Below are 18,901 nucleotides of genomic sequence, written 5' to 3'. Positions count from 1 at the left end.
AACTGCAACTTGACTGTTTGGCAAAGGCATATAACCATGAGGCAGTAATTCTAGTTTAAATACTGTAATGGCATTTACTGCTTCAGCAGCCTAAATACCCAAATGAAACTATTCAACTTTCACAGCAGCACAAGCAGTCTTTTTTAAATCATTGACTAAACTTTACAAATCTAGTCTACCGATTGGCTGAATGCAGGTGTACTGTTTATGATATGTGCAGCGTCCACCTGTAGAATGTCAAGCTTCCTTCCAGATCAAGCATTACATGTACTTAACCTTGAGAACCTTTGAATTGAATTATTTATAATTGGACAGTAATAGATAGGACACATATTCAACATATGTAAGCGTTGTAGAATAACATCTTAAATACAAATTCAGTAGAGTCCCCCGATAAGAAACAATCTGATTTGTGCATTAGACAAAAAGTTCATTTTCTCATGGCACATTCCAAAATGTCTGAAATGTAATCCGGTTAATCCGAGCAAGGTGCCTTAGAGGAGAATGAGCAGGTGGTCCTGGATGAACATGAAGGTCATGATGCATCATGGAGACATTAAGTTACGTATAGTTTCTACCCATAAATACACACAATGGCAAATTTCTATCTCTAAATCAATGTTATCACACGAAACACAGCAGCTCATTATGCATTAAACATGTAGCCCCGCTGAGGAGCAACACAAACGTTCAGTAGCTAATGACAGTATGGAAGGCATGTAAAAATAGTGCTTGAGGATCATCACCTGTGGCTGCTGACATGTTCCTATTACCACTAGAAGATCCTGTGCCATATTTAAGTTAAGAGCAGAGATCAATAATGCGACTTGATTGACATTTGCCAAGTTTGGAGCATCCGGTTTGCTTCAGCAGCACATTCGTCATGATAAAAGGAGCCTCAGCCTCCCGCTGGTGTTCACTTAGTGTCCTGCTGCACTGACTATTGGCATCGTCCATCATTTTCCCCTCTGAAATCTGTCAACATTGGTGGGTTTGATTCAATTCTACTGGGGTGTGTAAACCCGGTAAGTAAGATACAAATTAGATTACAAATATTTTTGAAATGTTTAATTAATTGCCCGTACTCACTTTCTTGCTTTTGTTACCTTCAGATATCAACATGAGCAGTGATGCCGAGATGGCCCACTATGGGCCAGCAGCCATCTTTCTCCGCAAACCTGAGAAGGAGAGAGTCGAGGCTCAGAACCGACCGTTTGATGCCAGAACAGCCTGCTTTGTGCCCGATGCCAAGGAACTGTACATCAAAGGTCTCATCCAGAGCAAAGAAGGTGGCCAAGTCACCGTGAAGACTGAAGCTGATGAGGTAAATATGTCTGTATACAACTCAATTACTACGCAATAAATAATGTATCATTCAAAACAAGAAAATCATATTGTACAGAAATGGAACCAGTGGCTGCCTCGAAGGTGGGGAAAAAACACTATAGCAAAGGAACAGTGTGCAGGATTTCGGGGATCTAGTAGCAAAAGTGGAATATAATATTCATAACTATGTTTTCACTAGTGTATAATCACATGAAACTAAGAATCATAGCTGTGTTTCCATTCAATTGTCAAGCAAATTTTAAGCAAAAAAGAAATGTGAATTAGGCGCGTTCCCATCAACTGGTTTGGAGCAAATTAACTCAGTTTGTCGGCTACTGCGTAGTTTGGTCAGAAGATGGAGCTATAGGCTGCATGGCTGTAATCTGCCAGTAAACAGATTAGAAGAAGTAGAAGTTGAGATAGAAAAGTGGAAAGATGTTTCAGGAATTTGTTTCAATTGGGCAAGTTGTAATTATTCTTTCATGTTAGCTACTATATGCTTAGTTTCATACGGTCCGGAAACGAAGACAAGCATTCGCATTTTATGGATATATATATAATATATATATATATATATATTATATATATATATCAAATAAAGGCAAAAAGATAAAAAAAAAAAAGTGTAATGGAAACACGGCTTTTGTGTTTTCTTTAGCTTAGAATGAGCCCTTCATATCTACAGGCAGAGGGTCCTCTTCACGGAGTCCGCCATGTTGCTCCGCCATGTATCTACAGTAGCTCAGAACTCTAGAGAGCTTTTAGCATTTTTACGTTACCTGAAGGCCACCGTAGTTCTCCGAATAAGGATGGCCTCTAAGCGAGGCGAACGGCGTTTTGTGCTTGGTAGCTCAATTTACCGTGGTCTTGGAAAGGGAGGAGTGAGTGGAGAGGTATTCAGTTGGTTGCAATCTGCAACCACACCACTAGATGCTGCCAAATACTACACACTGCACCTTTAAAACTGGTTAGTGTAACATAAAGAATATATGTTTTGTGATAAATGGGCCATAACATGCAAAAAACACCAGTATTTGGTCCTTACAAAAATCCCAATTTTATACATTTTTAATGTTAAATTTTATATTCTAGTTTATTCTCATATGCTATTTTTCTTTCTTTGTTGATGAATCCTGTTCATTCTGCAGCAAGAAAATCCTATTTTCTGCAGTCGATATCATTTCATCTTCTCTTCTCACTTTATATTCCAGACTGTAACAGTCAAGGAGGAAGATTGCCATCCTATGAATCCCCCAAAGTACGACAAAATTGAGGACATGGCCATGATGACCCACCTCAATGAGCCCTCTGTGCTGTTTAACCTCAAAGATCGTTATGCAGTGTGGATGATTTATGTACGTAATTAGAGGGACATTTTCACCTCTCTATTTGAGCCTCACTCTCTTACCTGACACACTGTATATTGTCATCTGCAGACCTACTCCGGGCTCTTCTGTGTCACTGTAAACCCCTACAAGTGGCTGCCGGTGTACGACCCAAAGGTGGTGGCGGCCTACAGAGGGAAGAAGCGCATGGAGGCACCGCCACATATTTTCTCCGTCTCTGATAATGCATATCAAAATATGCTAACAGGTAAGAAAGAGTGAGGAGCATTGAGACTTTGACATCGAAGGTCAACATCTGCCCGTGTTTAAACAAACCAGACATATCGGTACTAAATGTGAATATTTTGTGTTTGTAGCATCCCATTGCTCACAATAACAGGGCCTTTAAGCCACTTTGTCACATTAACCTAATGCATCACTTCATCGAGACAAAACTGTCACTGAAGTTGATCTTTAATCATCAACAGATCGTGAAAACCAGTCTGTCCTGATCACGTGAGTCATGCCGCATATTAGTAAAAATGTGTCTTACAATTCAGTCAGTAACAAATGTACAGTTTTTTGATTCTGTGTTCACAGTGGAGAATCTGGTGCAGGGAAAACCGTCAACACCAAGCGTGTCATCCAGTACTTTGCGACAATCGCAGTGGCTGGTGGCGACAAGAAAGAGCAGTCATCTAGTAAAATACAGGTAATCCCTCAACAATATATAAGCCTGAAAAAAATCACAAAACTACAATTGGATTGTGATGAAGCTGGCTGTGTTTTCCAGGGGACGCTGGAAGATCAAATCATTTCAGCGAACCCTTTGCTGGAGGCCTTTGGGAATGCTAAGACTGTGAGGAATGACAACTCTTCACGATTTGTAAGTATGAGCCAGTTGGTCCAGCGGTCCAAGGACTGCAACCTTGTCTTATTCTTTAAAAATTTCCCAAATCTTGATTAGAAAGTATCATGGTTTCTTGTGCAATTTCACAGAGGATTTTATATTTCATAGGGTAAATTCATCAGAATTCACTTTGGAACGACAGGAAAACTGGCTTCTGCTGATATTGAAACCTGTGAGTTTGATTTTCCACATTGTTCATTATATGTATACTTACAACCAGGCGGCAACCTCCAGTTCTGAAAAGTGAAGCCAATGCTGAAGTGCCTTAAACTTGCAGAAGTCAGATTGTATAGAAGTCTCAATCTTTGGTTTTAAGTCTTCTTCAATACAGCATGATGTTCATTTAGTAAATTATGGTCCCATTTAGAGTCAAATAGACCATAAAGCAGGGGATGCTTTAGGACATTGTTTCCCAACCTGGGGTCCCGGCCACCCTTTGGGGGGTCCCAAAGATCTCAGGTGGTGCGCCAGGATTTGTCTGCTCTCAGGGTTGTCCAAATTAGATTTGCACAGGTATAGCTAAAATCATGATAACACACTTGCTAGATAATTTATACAACAGTCTGTATATAAAACTATTTAAAAAGATATATTTTTTTTGCTATTAAGTAGGCCACATTCTGTTTAAACTCTGTATTTGTGCACAGATGCATATAAAGATCAGGCTACACTAATATTATTAGTATTATACCATTTGTAGAATTAGATTCCAGTAACATTTCCAATAACCCCAGGTCCAAAAGTCAAAATTTATTGAAAAAAGATTCACAACATGTTTTTATCTCACGAAATGTTCTGCTTCAATCCATATTTTTTGGCGTTTAGCCTTTCAAAAACTGGGTGGTCTAGCAGCAATCTAACAACACCATAAATTACATTTATTTAACCACATAACAAAAAATCTATTTCACCTGTAACAATATTATTGTAAATTAAGTTGTTCCAAAAAAAATAATTTCCTAGATACAAGTGGGGGGGGGCTTCAAGTAAAATAGGTTGGGAAACACTGCTTTTGGGCGTGGCTATCTTCGATTGATAGGTCGCTACCACGGCATTTTCCTGTCTGGGATTTGTCCGTATTTTCATCTTTCAACTTTAACCCTTTCACAGTGTGTTTTTAGTTAATGAAAGTTAATTGTAACATTTTGGTCGCCTAAAAATGTTTTATTCAGCGTTCGGTTGTACTTAGCTCCACCCTCTCGTGTCACTTCTGGTTGCAAAAAAACAAGATGGCGACGGCCAAAATGCAGAACTCGTGGCTTCAAAACCGCAGTCCACAAACCAATGGGTGACGTCACAGTGACTACGTCCACTTCTTATATAAAGTCTATGAATACAACTGACAATCATCATTTAATATACGATCCAATGTAGATTTGCTGGAGAAGTCGAGAGTGACGTTCCAGTTGTCTGAAGAGAGGAGCTACCACATCTTCTATCAGATAATGACTGGCCACAAATCAGAGCTTATAGGTATGCTGAGAACATTATATCTTTATCAGATTAAGATAATTTGAAGAATAAATAAATAAAATTAGTTTTTGTTTCTCTCTTCAGGAATGCTTCTCATAACAACAAACCCATATGACTTCCCCATGATCAGTCAGGGGCAGATCACTGTGGCCAGCATCGACGACAAAGAAGAGCTGTTGGCCACTGATGTGAGCTACTGAGCTACTTCTTTATCAGTTTCAGCGGCATACACATGGATTTTATTGCTTTCCACTAACTTTAAATTTAATGTAACAGAATGCCACTGATATCTTGGGCTTCACCAACGAAGAGAAAATGTCCATCTACAAGCTGACCGGCGCTGTGCTGCATTACGGGAACATGAAGTTCAAGCAGAAGCAGCGGGAGGAGCAGGCGGAGCCCGATGGCACCGAGGGTGACGCTTCTCGCTTTAGTCTTTTTGTTATCAATGAAAACATGCTGACGATATTAATGTGGTGTTTATCTCTCAGTGGCAGACAAAGTGGCTTTCCTCATGGCTCTGAACTCTGCTGACTTGTTGAAAGCCCTCTGCTACCCCAGAGTGAAAGTGGGGAATGAATACGTCACCAAGGGCCAGACAGTCCCTCAGGTACTGTGACTGCTCCAAGACTTAACCTGTTTGCATAAAAAAATATATACATTTTTGTGTTAGTGATTCTTCAAAATCTCCTGATCAGATCACCAATGCAGTTGGTGCTCTGGCCAAGTCCGTCTATGAGAAGATGTTCTTATGGATGGTTATACGAATCAACGAGATGCTGGACACGAAGCAGCCGAGGCAGTTCTTCATCGGGGTGTTGGACATCGCTGGATTTGAAATATTTGATGTGAGTTTGGACACTTAAGCTCTGGTCAGTTGATGGTGATGATTCTCAGTTTTGTGTTGATATGAGTTAATTCTTCTATTTAGTACAACAGCATGGAGCAACTCTGCATTAATTTCACCAACGAGAAGCTGCAACAGTTTTTCAACCACCACATGTTTGTTTTGGAGCAAGAGGAATACAAGAAAGAGGGGATTGACTGGGAGTTCATTGACTTCGGTATGGACTTGGCAGCCTGCATTGAGCTCATTGAAAAGGTAGGATTACTCTACTGCACATCAGGATGTATTTTATGTAATTTCAGGCACCTTATATAATGTATGATACATTCAACAGCCAATGGGCATCTTCTCCATCCTTGAAGAGGAGTGTATGTTCCCCAAATCCTCAGACACTTCTTTTAAGAACAAACTCTATGACCAGCATCTTGGAAAAAACAATGCTTTCCAAAAGCCAAAGGTGGTCAAAGGGAAGCCGGAGGCTCACTTCACTCTGATGCACTACGCCGGCACTGTGAACTACAACATCACCGGCTGGCTGGAGAAGAACAAAGACCCTCTGAATGAGTCTGTGGTGCAGCTTTACCAGAAGTCATCAATGAAACTGCTGTCTTTCTTGTATGCTTCATTTTCTGGTGATGAAGCAGGTACTACAAAGCTTTGGGATAATTATAAGACCCTTCTATTACCTACTGGGCTTCATACGTTGGCAAATACCAAATAATTCTTCTGTCTGTTTGTAGAGTCGGGCGGAGACGCTGGTGGCAAAGGTGCAAAGAAAGGAGCGAAGAAGAAGGGCGGCTCGTTTCAGACTGTGTCTGCTGTTTTCAGGGTACAGAAGTGATAATATTCTGTTTTAGATTTGACTGTCTTGTCCTGCAAAGATCTAATGACGATTGATCTCCTACAGGAAAATCTCGGAAAACTAATGACCAACTTGAGGGGCACCCATCCTCACTTTGTGCGTTGCCTGATTCCAAATGAGATTAAAACACCAGGTACAAATTTAAGAGAAAAACTGCTTATCTCCAGTGGAAAACTCTGTCCAGGTCAAACTGATCACTATAAGCGGATAAACTGCATTCAGGAATGATTCTGTCCCAAGCTTTCTGATTCATATAAGCGGTTGATCACTATAAGTGGTTTCCACTGTACATAGGCCCTTATTGATGCAAATTAAGATTAAGAATATGATGTTGAAATATGCCGTAACACTTCATTTTACAGGTCTGCAAATTTCATGGTAATTAGGTGATAATTAGCAAGTAACCTATTTGGATTTTTTGGGGAATTAGCCCAATATTTACCTCAAAATTTATTGAAAATTACTTTATTATAAACATTATTTAATAATTACCGTATATGCTGAAATAGCATATCATTGTTAAAATAGGGCCCTTAGGCTTGAGAAGCGGCTGCTCTACATCGGAGGTGGAAAACCAAAATTAATAGAAGACACTTCTGATCAGGCACAAATCTCACCATTGTGTGACTTATTGTCTGCACGAATGTAACCTGATAGCTAATGTAATGATTCATTGAGTGTTTTAAGAAATATTTGCTAATAAATTAAATGTATTATTATATTATTAAATGTATTAAATACATTATTGGGAAATAGCGTAATATAATTATTAAATAATGTTTATAATAAAGTAATTTTGAGGTAAATATTGGGATAATTTGGCAGTAAATCCAAATAAATTTCAAACAGGTTACTTGCTAATCATCACCTAATTACCATGAAATTTGCGGACCTGTAAAATGAAGTGTTACCAAATATGCTCCTAGTGTCTGTTGTCAATCAGTTCATGTTGACTTCACTGTAGGCATCATGGACAATCACCTGGTCATCCACCAGCTGCGCTGTAACGGCGTGCTGGAGGGCATCAGGATCTGCACGAAGGGATTCCCCAGCAGGATTATTTACGCTGACTTCAAGCAGAGGTCAGCATTGATTCCTACCTGAAAGAACAACATAAAGATCACTAATACTAAGTTCTTCCAGTTTGTGATAATCTATCTTTATCTAAATTTGAACAGGTACAAGATCCTGAACACCAGTGCCATCCCTGAGGGACAGTTCATCGATGGAAAGACAGCTGCTGAGAAGGTTCTTGGATCGATTGATCTTGATCACACTCAGTACAGATTTGGGGCCACAAAGGTATGTGTTCAAATAAGGCCTCATAAGGTTACCTTCTTAAAGCTTTTGGAAACACTGCGTATAGACTTTAGCCTTTTAGAAGCAATGCATTGATTACTTTTAATGCAGGATTACTACACCATATTGTTTCAGGTCTTCTTCAAAGCTGGCTTACTCGGCACTCTGGAGGAGCTGCGAGATGAAAAACTGGTTTCTCTCGTGACCCAGACTCAAGCATTGTGTCTTGGTTATCTCATGAGAAAAGAAATCTCCAAATTAACAGCTCAAAAGTAAGATCAACACCAAGAATTCTCCTCTACAACGATAGAAACTAAACTAATACCACTAAAATATGTTACTGCATATCTTACAGAGACTGCATCTGGATTCTGCAGTATAACCTGCGCTCGTTCATGAGTGTGAAGCACTGGCCGTGGATGAAGCTGTTCTTTAAAATAAAGCCACTTCTAAAAAGCGCAGAGACCGGAAAGGAGATGGCGACCATGAAAGAGGACTTTGTCAAAGGTAAAGAGGATCTGGTAAAGTCAGAGTCCAAGAGGAAGGAACTTGAAGAGAAAATGGTTTCTCTTTTGCAGGAGAAAAATAACCTCCTTCTGCAAGTACAATCTGTGAGTGTCATCGCAAATAAAAGCCACTGATCGCAGTCAAGTCATCCAAACGATCATACGTTAGTGTCGTTCTCTCCGTGTTGTTTTCTTCTTAGGACTCAGAAAATCTTTGCGATGCAGAGGAGAAATGTGAAAGCTTGATCAAGAGCAAAATCCAGCTGGAGGCCAGACTCAAAGAGGTGACCGAGAGGCTGGAGGACGAGGAGGATATGAACGCTGAGCTGACCGCCAAGAAGCGGAAGCTGGAAGACGAATGCTCTGAGGTTAAAAAAGACCTCGATGACCTGGAGATAACTCTGGATAAAGTGGAGAAGGAGAAACATGCCACAGAAAACAAGGTTTGTGATTTAGCCCGTACTGTTTGGTTGGTACCTCCATGTATCTCCTTCTTAATGGAGCAGGGTATCTCAAAAACAACTGCAATTTGGTTGTGGTCAGTTTGCCCATTGGCCAACAAACAACAGATGGGTTTCTGGACAGACAGACAGAGCCACTATGTGGCCTTTTATAAAACTCTTCTCTTTTTTGCTAACAACCTCTAGATCACATCCCATTTCTGGCAGATCTTTCCCTATTTGGATTTGAATGTTTTCATCCAATCCTCGTTTAATTTGGCTCATTTCATATTTTTAATTTTTTTTACAATTAATCCTTCCTGATCAAGGTCGGTATTCTCCAAAAATAATATGTTTTCATCATATTGTGAGTTATAACTTGTGTCAATTTTTATTTTATAATGAATCCTTGTACCAAGCCCTATTTCTTCCAGATCAGGATTAATATTCTCCAACAAAGACATTCAATGGAATTTGGTCCCATTTTTTCCCAATTTTGAATGAAACATATTTTTCTAACACTCCAATTAATGGTGAAAAGTCGTATTTCGTTTGTTTTTCAATAATTGATGCTTGTTCCAAGCCCTAATATTTCCTGATCAGACTTGGTATTCTCCAGTCTTGGGAGAACTGTGCTCTCAGAGTGTTTTCTAGTTGTGCTTCATGTTTTTGTTCATAATGAATGTGTAATAATGTGTACTACCTATCGCAGGTTAAAAACCTAATGGAGGAGCTGGCCGCTCAGGATGAAAACATCGGCAAACTGACCAAAGAGACGAGAGCCCTTCAGGAGGCTCATCACCGGGCTCTGGATGATCTTCAGGTTGAGGAAGACAAAGTCAACACTCTGACCAAAGCCAAGGCGAAGCTGGAACAGCAAGTGGATGATGTGAGTCGCTGTTGACAAAAATACATCCTGGTGTTACTTGACATCTTAATTAACTTTCTGCAATTTGCTGTCAAGCTGGAGGGTTCACTGGAGCAAGAAAAGAAGATCCGCATGGACCTGGAGAGAGCCAAGAGGAAGCTGGAGGGGGATCTGAAACTAGCTCAAGAATCCCTGATGGACCTGGAAAATGACAAACAACAATCTGAGGAGAAGATTAAGAAGTATAGCACTGATCAGGGAAAGCGTGTATGATGAGGATAATATAGTAATAAACTGACATCTTGTATCTTCTTGTCCTTGCAGGAAAGAATTCGAGAACAACCAGCTGCTCAGCAAAATTACAGACGAGCAAATGATTAATAACCAGCTTCAGAAGAAGATGAAGGAGCTCAATGTAATAAAACTAACATTAAAGTCAGACTTATATAACAACCCTCATGGTATGCTTACTGTATTTTTGTTTGTTTTAAGGCTCATATTGAAGAGCTAGAGGAAGAGGTCGAGGCTGAGCGAGCCGTCCGGGCGAGGATCGAGAAGCAGAGGTGTGATCTGTCCAGGGAGCTGGAGGAGATCAGCGAGAGGCTGGAGGAGGCCGGAGGAGCCACCTCCGCTCAGATTGTGATGAACAAGAAACGCGAAGCCGAAATCCTCAAACTGCGGCGCGACCTTGAGGAGTCCACGCTGCACCACGAGGCCACGACCGCCGCGCTGCGCAAGAAGCAGGCGGACAGCATGGCCGAGCTGGGAGATCAGATCGACAACCTCCAGAGAATCAAACAGAAACTGGAAAAGGAAAAGAGTGAGATGAGGATGGAGATCGATGATTTGTCCGGTAATATGGTAACAATTGCAAAAACTAAGGTGAGATTTTTTTAAATTTGGGATATTAGCAGAACAAATGAATGCAGAACTGACTTAGCTTTTACAAACTTTCAGGTTCATCTGGAGAAGACGTGTCGCTCACTTGAAGATCAGCTTATGGAGCTAAAGACCAAGAGTGATGAAAACATGCGACAAATTTATGATCTCACCAATCAGAGGGCTCGTTTTCAAACTGAGAATGGTAATTATGTCCCTCCTCTTGTTAAAATTCATAAAGTTAGAGTTTTAAAAAGGGATGGAGGAAGTATTTCGATCCTCTACTAAAGTAAAAGTACTAATACCACACTGTGAAAATACTCTGTTACAAGTAAAAGTCCTGCATTGACAATGTTACTTCAGTAAAAGTATGTAAGTGTAATCAGGAAAATGTAGTTATTGTATTAAAACTTTGACTATATTCTACTATTCCATCATTAGATTATTATTATTATTACTAATGCATTAAAGTAGAAGTACCTCAAATTTGTACTCAAGTACAGTACTTGAGTAAACGTAATTAGTTACTTTCCACCAGTGTTTTTATTTGAAACATATTTTCTTGTTTGACTTGCCGTAGCTGTATATTCTCGACAAATAGAAGAGAGAGAGAGTCTCATCTCCCAGCTGACGAGAGGAAAACATGGATTCACGACGCAGATTGACGAGTTAAAGAGACGGATCGAGGAGGAAACGAAGGTACTCGAAGGTTTGAAAACACTGTTGTGCTTTATTTGGCTTTATATCTTCATGATGTTTTTTATTGTCTGTCCTCCTCCACAGGCTAAAAATGCCTTGGCCCACAGTTTACAGTCGGCCAATCATGACTGTGATCTCCTACGGGAGCAGTTTGAGGAGGAGCAGGAGGCCAAAGCTGAGCTGCAGCGCAGTTTGTCCAAAGCCAACAGCGAGGTCGCTCTGTGGAGGAACAAATATGAGACTGATGCCATCCAACGCACCGAGGAGCTGGAGGAAGCAAAGTAATCATATACACGGAGATTAAATCAATGCATCAGTCTAATGTTGGCTTTAATATTAGACATCAGACAGGCCCTGATGTGTTAAAGAGTAAAAGAGTGCACATTATATTTCATCATTTATTTTGATTAAAGGAACAGTGTGTAGGTTCTGGCGGTATCTATCGGTGAGGTAGCAGATTACAACGTCTCCCGTGTGCCAAGTAGAATTGCTACGGTGGTCGACGTGAAAACGGCCCTCTCTGGAGTCAGTTGTTGTAAGAGTAGAGTGCTTTGATTGTGTGTACTCGGGAAGTGAGTGGTGAAGCAAGAGAGAGAGAGCGGAGGCGACGAAAGCCTTCCAAAACCATCGATATCTGTCTATGTCTATATATCTGTTGTATTCTAACACTCACTTTATTTTTAGTCCCTTAAAGGAACAGTGTGTAACATTTAGGAGGATCTATTGGTAGAAATGGAATATAATATTAATAAGTATGTTTTCTTTATCGTATAATCACCTGAAAATAAGAATCGTTGTGTTTATTATTACCTTAGAATGAGCTGTTTATATCTACGTAGGGAGCGGGTCCTCTTCACGGAGCCGGCCGCCATGTTTCTAAAGTAGCCCAGAACGGACAAACCAAACACTGGCTCTAGAGAGGGACATTCACGTATTCACGTCGGCCACCGTAGTTTTTCTACATGCTTGGCACACAGGAGAAGTTTCAGCTGGTTGCAATCTGAAACCTCAACACTAATTGACGCCAGATCCTACACACTGCACATTTAACAAATGGCGCCTTGATAACATTTTAATAATAGTGGTTTAATTTTTGACAGAAAAAAACTCGCCCAGCGTCTTCAAGAGGCTGAAGAACAAATCGAAGCAGTGAATTCAAAGTGTGCCTCGCTGGAGAAAACAAAACAGAGACTTCAGAATGAGATGGAGGATCTCATGGTGGACGTGGAAAAATCCTACAGCTTAGCCGCCACCCTCGACAAGAAGCAGATGAGCTTTGACAAGGTATTGTGCTTAATACCACATAGATTTGTATATATTACATCAGTAAATATGACGAGATATAATGTTTGAATGAATTCAGATTCTTGTCGAGTGGAAGCAGAAGTACCAGGAGTCTCAGGCTGAGCTTGAAAGCGTTCAGAAAGAGTCTCGATCTCTGAGCACTGAGCTTTTCAAACTGAAGAACTCCTACGAAGAAACGCTGGATCGTTGGGAGACGATGAAAAGGGAAAATAAAAACCTGCAACGTAAGTGAAATCTCATTTTGAGGAAACAACAGTTTGTGAAAAACATTTTTAAATCAGTGATTGGTTTTCAGAGGAGATCTCAGACCTGACGGAACAACTCGGGGAGAGCGGGAAGACGATTCATGAGCTGGAGAAGTTCAAGAAGCAGGTGGAGACGGAAAAATATGACATGAAAACGTCTCTGGAAGAAGCTGAGGTACAACTGATAACAAACATAGCCATCAAATATGTCTTTGGCATTGGTGTAAGTAACCACTGATGTTTTTAAAGGCCTCCCTTGAACAAGAGGAGTCCAAGATCCTGCGTGCGCAGATGGAGCTGAACCAAGTGAAGGCTGAAGTCGACAGAAAAGTGGTGGAGAAAGACGAGGAGATCGACCAGCTGAAGAGGAACAACCAGAGAGTGATGGAGTCCATGCAGGCTACTCTGGACGCCGAGATACGCAGCAGGAACGACGCGCTGACAGTGAAGAAGAAGATGGAGGGCGACCTGAATGAGATGGAGGTCCAGCTGAGTCACGCTAACAGGCAGGCAGCCGAGTCCCAGAAACAACTGAGGAACATCCAGGGGCAACTCAAGGTACAACAACACTGAGTTAAAGTGAGAATATGTAAACTAAAATTCCGGCCAGATCTTGCACATTGCACCTTTAACATACAGTATATTTAGTGAGTATACGGCAGTGGTGATATTGATGTGTTTTATTTTCTTATTATTTATAGTGGTTTTGCTTTGTGGAATTTGTTATTATTATTATTATTATAATTATTATTATTATTATTATTTGTATTTGTTAAAAGAAATAATAGCAAAAAATAATAATAATAATAAATAAGTAAATAAATAATGTATATGTTAAAACCCGTCCCTATTCCCCTCCCCCATTAAATAAACAATTGAAACAAACAATAGAAAAATTTAAAATAATTATGGAATCAGGTGTACTTAAGGAATACTTACGTATTGATTTCACATGTTTTTTATCATGAATTTTAAAGGCATTTTTATGTAATGATTTGAGTGGTTTAAGGCTAAACTAACTAATGTATTGAAGTAGAAAGTGGCATGAGAAGAAAATACTCAAGTAGAGGACCGTAAAGCACTTGAGTAAATTAACTTTGTTACTTTCATCCACTGCAATGGATAAATACATTTTTAGGACGCCCAAATCCACCTGGAGGACTCCGTCAGAGGGCAGGATGATATGAAGGAGCAGGTCGCTGTGATGGAGCGGAGGACGGCGTTGATGCAGGTGGAGGTTGAAGAACTGCGAGCCATCGTGGAACAGGCAGAGCGGAGCTGCAAAACGTCTGAACAGGAACTGGTTGATGCCAGCGAGCGTGCAGGACTTCTACATTCTCAGGTAGGTTGTTTACAAGTGTCAAACTTATCAAACAAACCTCTTTTTATCTGTAGAAGTCACACCTCTTGTTATCTTTGGCAGAATACCAGTCTCCTACACACCAAAAAGAAGCTCGAGGCGGATGTTATTCAGCTTCACTCTGAGATAGTGGAAGCCGTTCAAGAGTCCAGGAACGCAGAGGAGAAGGCCAAGAAAGCCATCACTGAGGTAAGGAGCTCTTACAGGGATCTTGTTGTGGTTATAACACAGACTTTATGGAATTAAAAAAAAACTGTTGTGGCCCCTCTAGGCCGCCATGATGACTGAAGAGCTGAGGAAAGAGCAGGACACAAGCGCTCACCTGGAGAGGATGAGGAAGAACCTGGAGGTGACGGTGAAAGACCTGCAGCACCGATTAGACGAGGCTGAGAACTTGGCCATGAAGGGCGGAAAGAAGCAGCTTCAGAAACTGGAGGCTAGAGTATGTTTCTACTTCCACATTACATAATAATAATAATAATAATAATAATAATAATAATAATAATAATAATAGAAAATGTTTTTACATTCGTTATCTGCACCAAATTAGACATAAGGCTAGACAGTAATGATCATATCAGGGAATATCCAGGATTTCTCCAAGGACAGATTGAGCTAAATTTAAAGACAGTCAAACGTATGACTTCTGAGTTATGTAAGTCATTTTTCTGATATAAGCAGCTCAACAAAAATCCTAATTAAAATCCCGGAGACTCACTGTGACATTAAAATGATCCTGGATTGTGCTCTTCAGGTCCGTGAGCTGGAAATCCAGCTGGAAGTGGAGCAGAAACGCTCGACGGAGGCCATCCAAGGAGTCCGTAAATATGAGAGGAAAGTCAAAGAGCTCAGCTATCAGGTAAAGCTACAACAACTTGTTTTTTGTTGGTAATTAATTGAACCTTTGAACATTTCAGCACCATATTGTTGTTGTAAAAATGATCCAGAAGTTTTTCTTGACTTCTTTCAGTCTGAGGAAGACAAGAAAAACAACATTCGACTGCAGGATTTGGTCGACAAGCTCCAGATCAAAATGAAGTCCTACAAACAACACGCCGAAGAAACTGTGAGTGAACCTCACATATCTATTGATCAGTAATGTGTCAGATTCAAGGTACTTGTACTTTACACGCGTATCTCCATTTTCTGCTATATTATACTTCTATTCCACTACATCTCAGAGCTAAATATTGTACGTTTTACAACATACACGTTAATGCAGCAGTAATATTAATCCAGAAACATCATATATAATAGCAAAACACTGACAGGGAACATTTTACTGCAACTTCAGTACATTTTGCTGATAATACTTACAATACTTATGCAGGACTTGTACCTGTAGTGGAGTATTTTCACAGTGTAGTACTTAAGTAAAGGATCTGAGTACTTCCTCCACCTCTGACCGATACATTCAACATGATTCATTTCCAGGAGGAGCAGTCTAACATGCAAATAGCCAGATTCAGGAAGGCTCAGCACGAGCTGGAGGAGGCTGAAGAGAGAGCTGACGTGGCCGAATCTCTGGCCAATAAGATGCGAGCAAAGAGCCGAGAAATTGGGACAAAGGTACTGAGTGTCTTTTATTTTATATGTACACTAAATATACTAATATTTAGCTAATGTCCTTATTGTCTGTATGACTGGAACTCAGCAGCCAGTTAGACTGTCATCAGGTCATTAAGTGGGCGTTATGAGTGGTTATCAGCCTCATAGATGTGGGTCAGTAGGGCCTTGCTACACCCACTAGTAGGTTTTATCATGTATTCACATGGTAGATCACCGAAAGAAAGAATAAAAGAAGATGACAGCGACCTCTAGCGACTGTAGTAATTATGACAGGAGCAGAAACTGGGGTTTGTCAGCACACTGACAGCTGTTGTTGCCTGTTGGGCTTGAGTTTGCCATGTTATGATTTGAGCATACTGTATTTGTTATGCTAAATGCAGTACCTGTGAGCGTTTCTAGACAATATTTTGTTTTGTGTAGTTAATTGATTTCCAATAATAAATATATACATACATTTGCATAAAGCAGTATATTTGCCCACTCCCATGTTGATAAGAGTATTAAGTACTTGACAAATCTCCCTTGAAGGTACAATTTGAACAGATACAAAAATGTGTGATTAATTCTGCGATTAATTGCGATTAAATATTTTATTCGATTGACAGCCCTAATAAATATACACTGTTTTTGTATCATTCGCAGGCACAAGAAGGACAGGGCGAGTTGCTGAATGTTGGACTTTAACTCTCTGAACACCAGCAGAGGCAAACGTGCATGGCAGAAATGTTTGAGAGCAATTATATAAAGTAGTTTACCATATTAATTTCATAACGTATTAACTCATCAAATTGTTTTACTAAAATAAATTAGCGATCATCCTTAATATAAATACACACTGTCATATATGTATACTGTACAGTATATATGTAAGGGATAATGTACAGCAAGCCGGTCCACCCTTCCGCTTCTCTCATCGCCCTGAAGGGTTTTCTTTCACAACAATGACTCGCTAGCTGTACATTATCACGCTTATTACACAGCTACTTACTTAAAAAAATAAATAATTCGACACAAAAGCGATCCGCCAGAGTCCGACATCAGAGCTGCGCCCATAGCAACAGTCTGCTATACATAGTACGGGCGGTTATATAGAACTTACACATTCATGCAGAAATAAGCTGAATATTGTCTTTGACTCCTCCAACATGTTTTGAGGGTCTTACAAATGCTATTTTGGTGGATAAAGCAGACTGAGGTGATTGGTGGCCGGACACCGACGGCCAGACAACCTTTAAAAGTGGATTTGCAGAGGATTGATTATATTCCTTTTTGAGGATTATTGCAGGCAGCTGGTGCGGAAATAAAGGCTGAGTGGGATACAGTTGTTTTAACAATGAGACTGTGGCGACGCTCCAAAGGAAACAGAGGTGCATTGTTATTCATGTGTGAGGTTGCCCGTGATCTTTAGTGTCGACCAATCACAGCTCACAGTGAATACTCCTGTCAGGCTAACATTTCGACTGAAGCTTTTGTTGGAGGTTACCGAGTCCTGTAGCTGTAATGTCACAGCAAGGTGAGCTAAGGGACGGGGTTTTAACAAAGCGTCTGCAGAATTTAGGCTTCACTTTGATTGCACAGTTGATATCAGCAAACATTTCTTCCATCAGAGTTCCTTTGAACTCGTGCCACCTCGTTTTTCCTTCCTGAAAATGCTTATAAAAATCATGAAACACCAAGGAACATATAAACCTTTTAAACCACATAAAACTTGATCATGTGTGGATGTTACAACAAGGATTTTCATTTAGGGAGAGCTTGAAGGTTATAGGAAATGAGAAGAGAAGGCTGGGAAGTCTTGATTCAGTGAGTTTTGCAATTTTTCTGAAGTGGTGAATAAAAAGTTAATTATTTAAATTACTGAAGGGATCCTATTAATTTAATTTTTGTCTCTTGTTATTTAATTATTTAATAAAAAATGTCCTTTTGTTTCAATGTTTGTTGCAATAAACATGTGTTTAAATGTTTATTTTTTCTCTTTTTGTGAGGTTATATTGTCATGTCATATTGCAACCGATTATCACTTCCAACTTCTCAAATACCTCCATTTGGTAAGTACCCCTCGGCATCGGAAACCGACGCACGGAGGCACCCTTTAGCAACAGTATGTGACGTACCAGGCTTTCCACTAACTCCAATGTAAACCCACCCGCGGTGTTATTCGACGGTCGAAGCAAGTGACGTAGTATTAATAGTGTGTTGAGACATTTAGCTCAAAACCAAACAAGTCAACCTCATGGTTACACTAGAAGAAAAGTCAGAGGATCACCGAAATCAGCAGCTTTTATCGACTGGGATCATGAATGCTTTGCACAGAATTTCATGGGAATCTATCTAATAGTTGTTTAGATATTTCAGTCTGAAACAAAGTTGTAAAAGTGGTGCTGACTGGCATTGCCATCCTTAGAGCCATGCTAATGCTGGTAATAGGCTCAAATTAGAAGAAAATTAATAATAATAATGTTAATTTGATTAAATCTGAATGTATAGTGCAGTAAAGATATTAAACATGAATCCATTGTAGGCAATTAACTGGAACACAAAGATTCAAACACACCATACTGTTCTACGCTGCTGTATTGTGTTTTCCTGATACACCAGAGAGGAATGAACTCTGACCCTCATCAGTCACTCTAAATGCTGAATACATTCTTCTATTGACAGTGCACCGAAAGCAAAAAGATGCTTGAGGGTGATACATTATGTACTATTTATAATACACTAGAGTACTGTTGTATTTTGAGACCCTCAGGCGGCTTCAGCAGGGAAATAGAGCAGTGAAATAAACATGCAACTCATAATGAAGTATTATCAAAGTACTTTAATTTCCATTGAAGACAAGAGAGATCACTCAGAGATCTTTTTTGTCATAATGAGTTAAACTAAATCTTGTATGTTGTTGTTTCCCTCGTCTCCTTTTAGTCTTTTGAAGATAAGTTATTCATTTTTGATCTTGTCTAGGATTTTTGTTTTTGCTTTCCAGTGAGACAT

At 39.9% G+C, this 18,901-nt stretch overlaps 1 protein-coding gene across 1 annotated transcript; it reads left to right on the top strand.

Annotated features, from left to right (window-relative positions):
- Positions 1-1,120: 1,120 nt before the first annotated feature.
- On the top strand, positions 1,121-17,981 carry LOC141780554 (myosin heavy chain, fast skeletal muscle-like). Its single transcript, XM_074655824.1, has 39 exons — positions 1,121-1,324; positions 2,538-2,681; positions 2,763-2,919; positions 3,140-3,167; positions 3,252-3,363; positions 3,445-3,537; positions 3,670-3,733; positions 4,936-5,034; positions 5,119-5,222; positions 5,311-5,449; positions 5,526-5,644; positions 5,733-5,882; positions 5,966-6,136; positions 6,216-6,525; positions 6,649-6,710; positions 6,789-6,876; positions 7,708-7,825; positions 7,922-8,045; positions 8,178-8,314; positions 8,398-8,653; positions 8,749-8,991; positions 9,701-9,877; positions 9,953-10,098; positions 10,181-10,271; positions 10,349-10,738; positions 10,814-10,940; positions 11,316-11,434; positions 11,519-11,715; positions 12,535-12,718; positions 12,798-12,963; positions 13,035-13,159; positions 13,234-13,542; positions 14,123-14,326; positions 14,408-14,533; positions 14,616-14,786; positions 15,099-15,203; positions 15,315-15,410; positions 15,779-15,913; positions 16,556-17,981. The coding sequence occupies exons 1-39, from the start codon at positions 1,121-1,123 to the stop codon at positions 16,595-16,597; spliced, it is 5,832 nt and encodes a 1,943-aa protein (XP_074511925.1). The 3' UTR covers positions 16,598-17,981.
- Positions 17,982-18,901: the final 920 nt, after the last annotated feature.

This window comes from Sebastes fasciatus, chromosome 13, assembly GCF_043250625.1.
Source record: "Sebastes fasciatus isolate fSebFas1 chromosome 13, fSebFas1.pri, whole genome shotgun sequence".
Lineage (NCBI taxonomy): Eukaryota > Metazoa > Chordata > Actinopteri > Perciformes > Sebastidae > Sebastes > Sebastes fasciatus.
The sequence above is the reverse complement of the archived record's forward strand: the minus strand, read 5'-3'. Positions and strand labels throughout refer to the sequence as shown.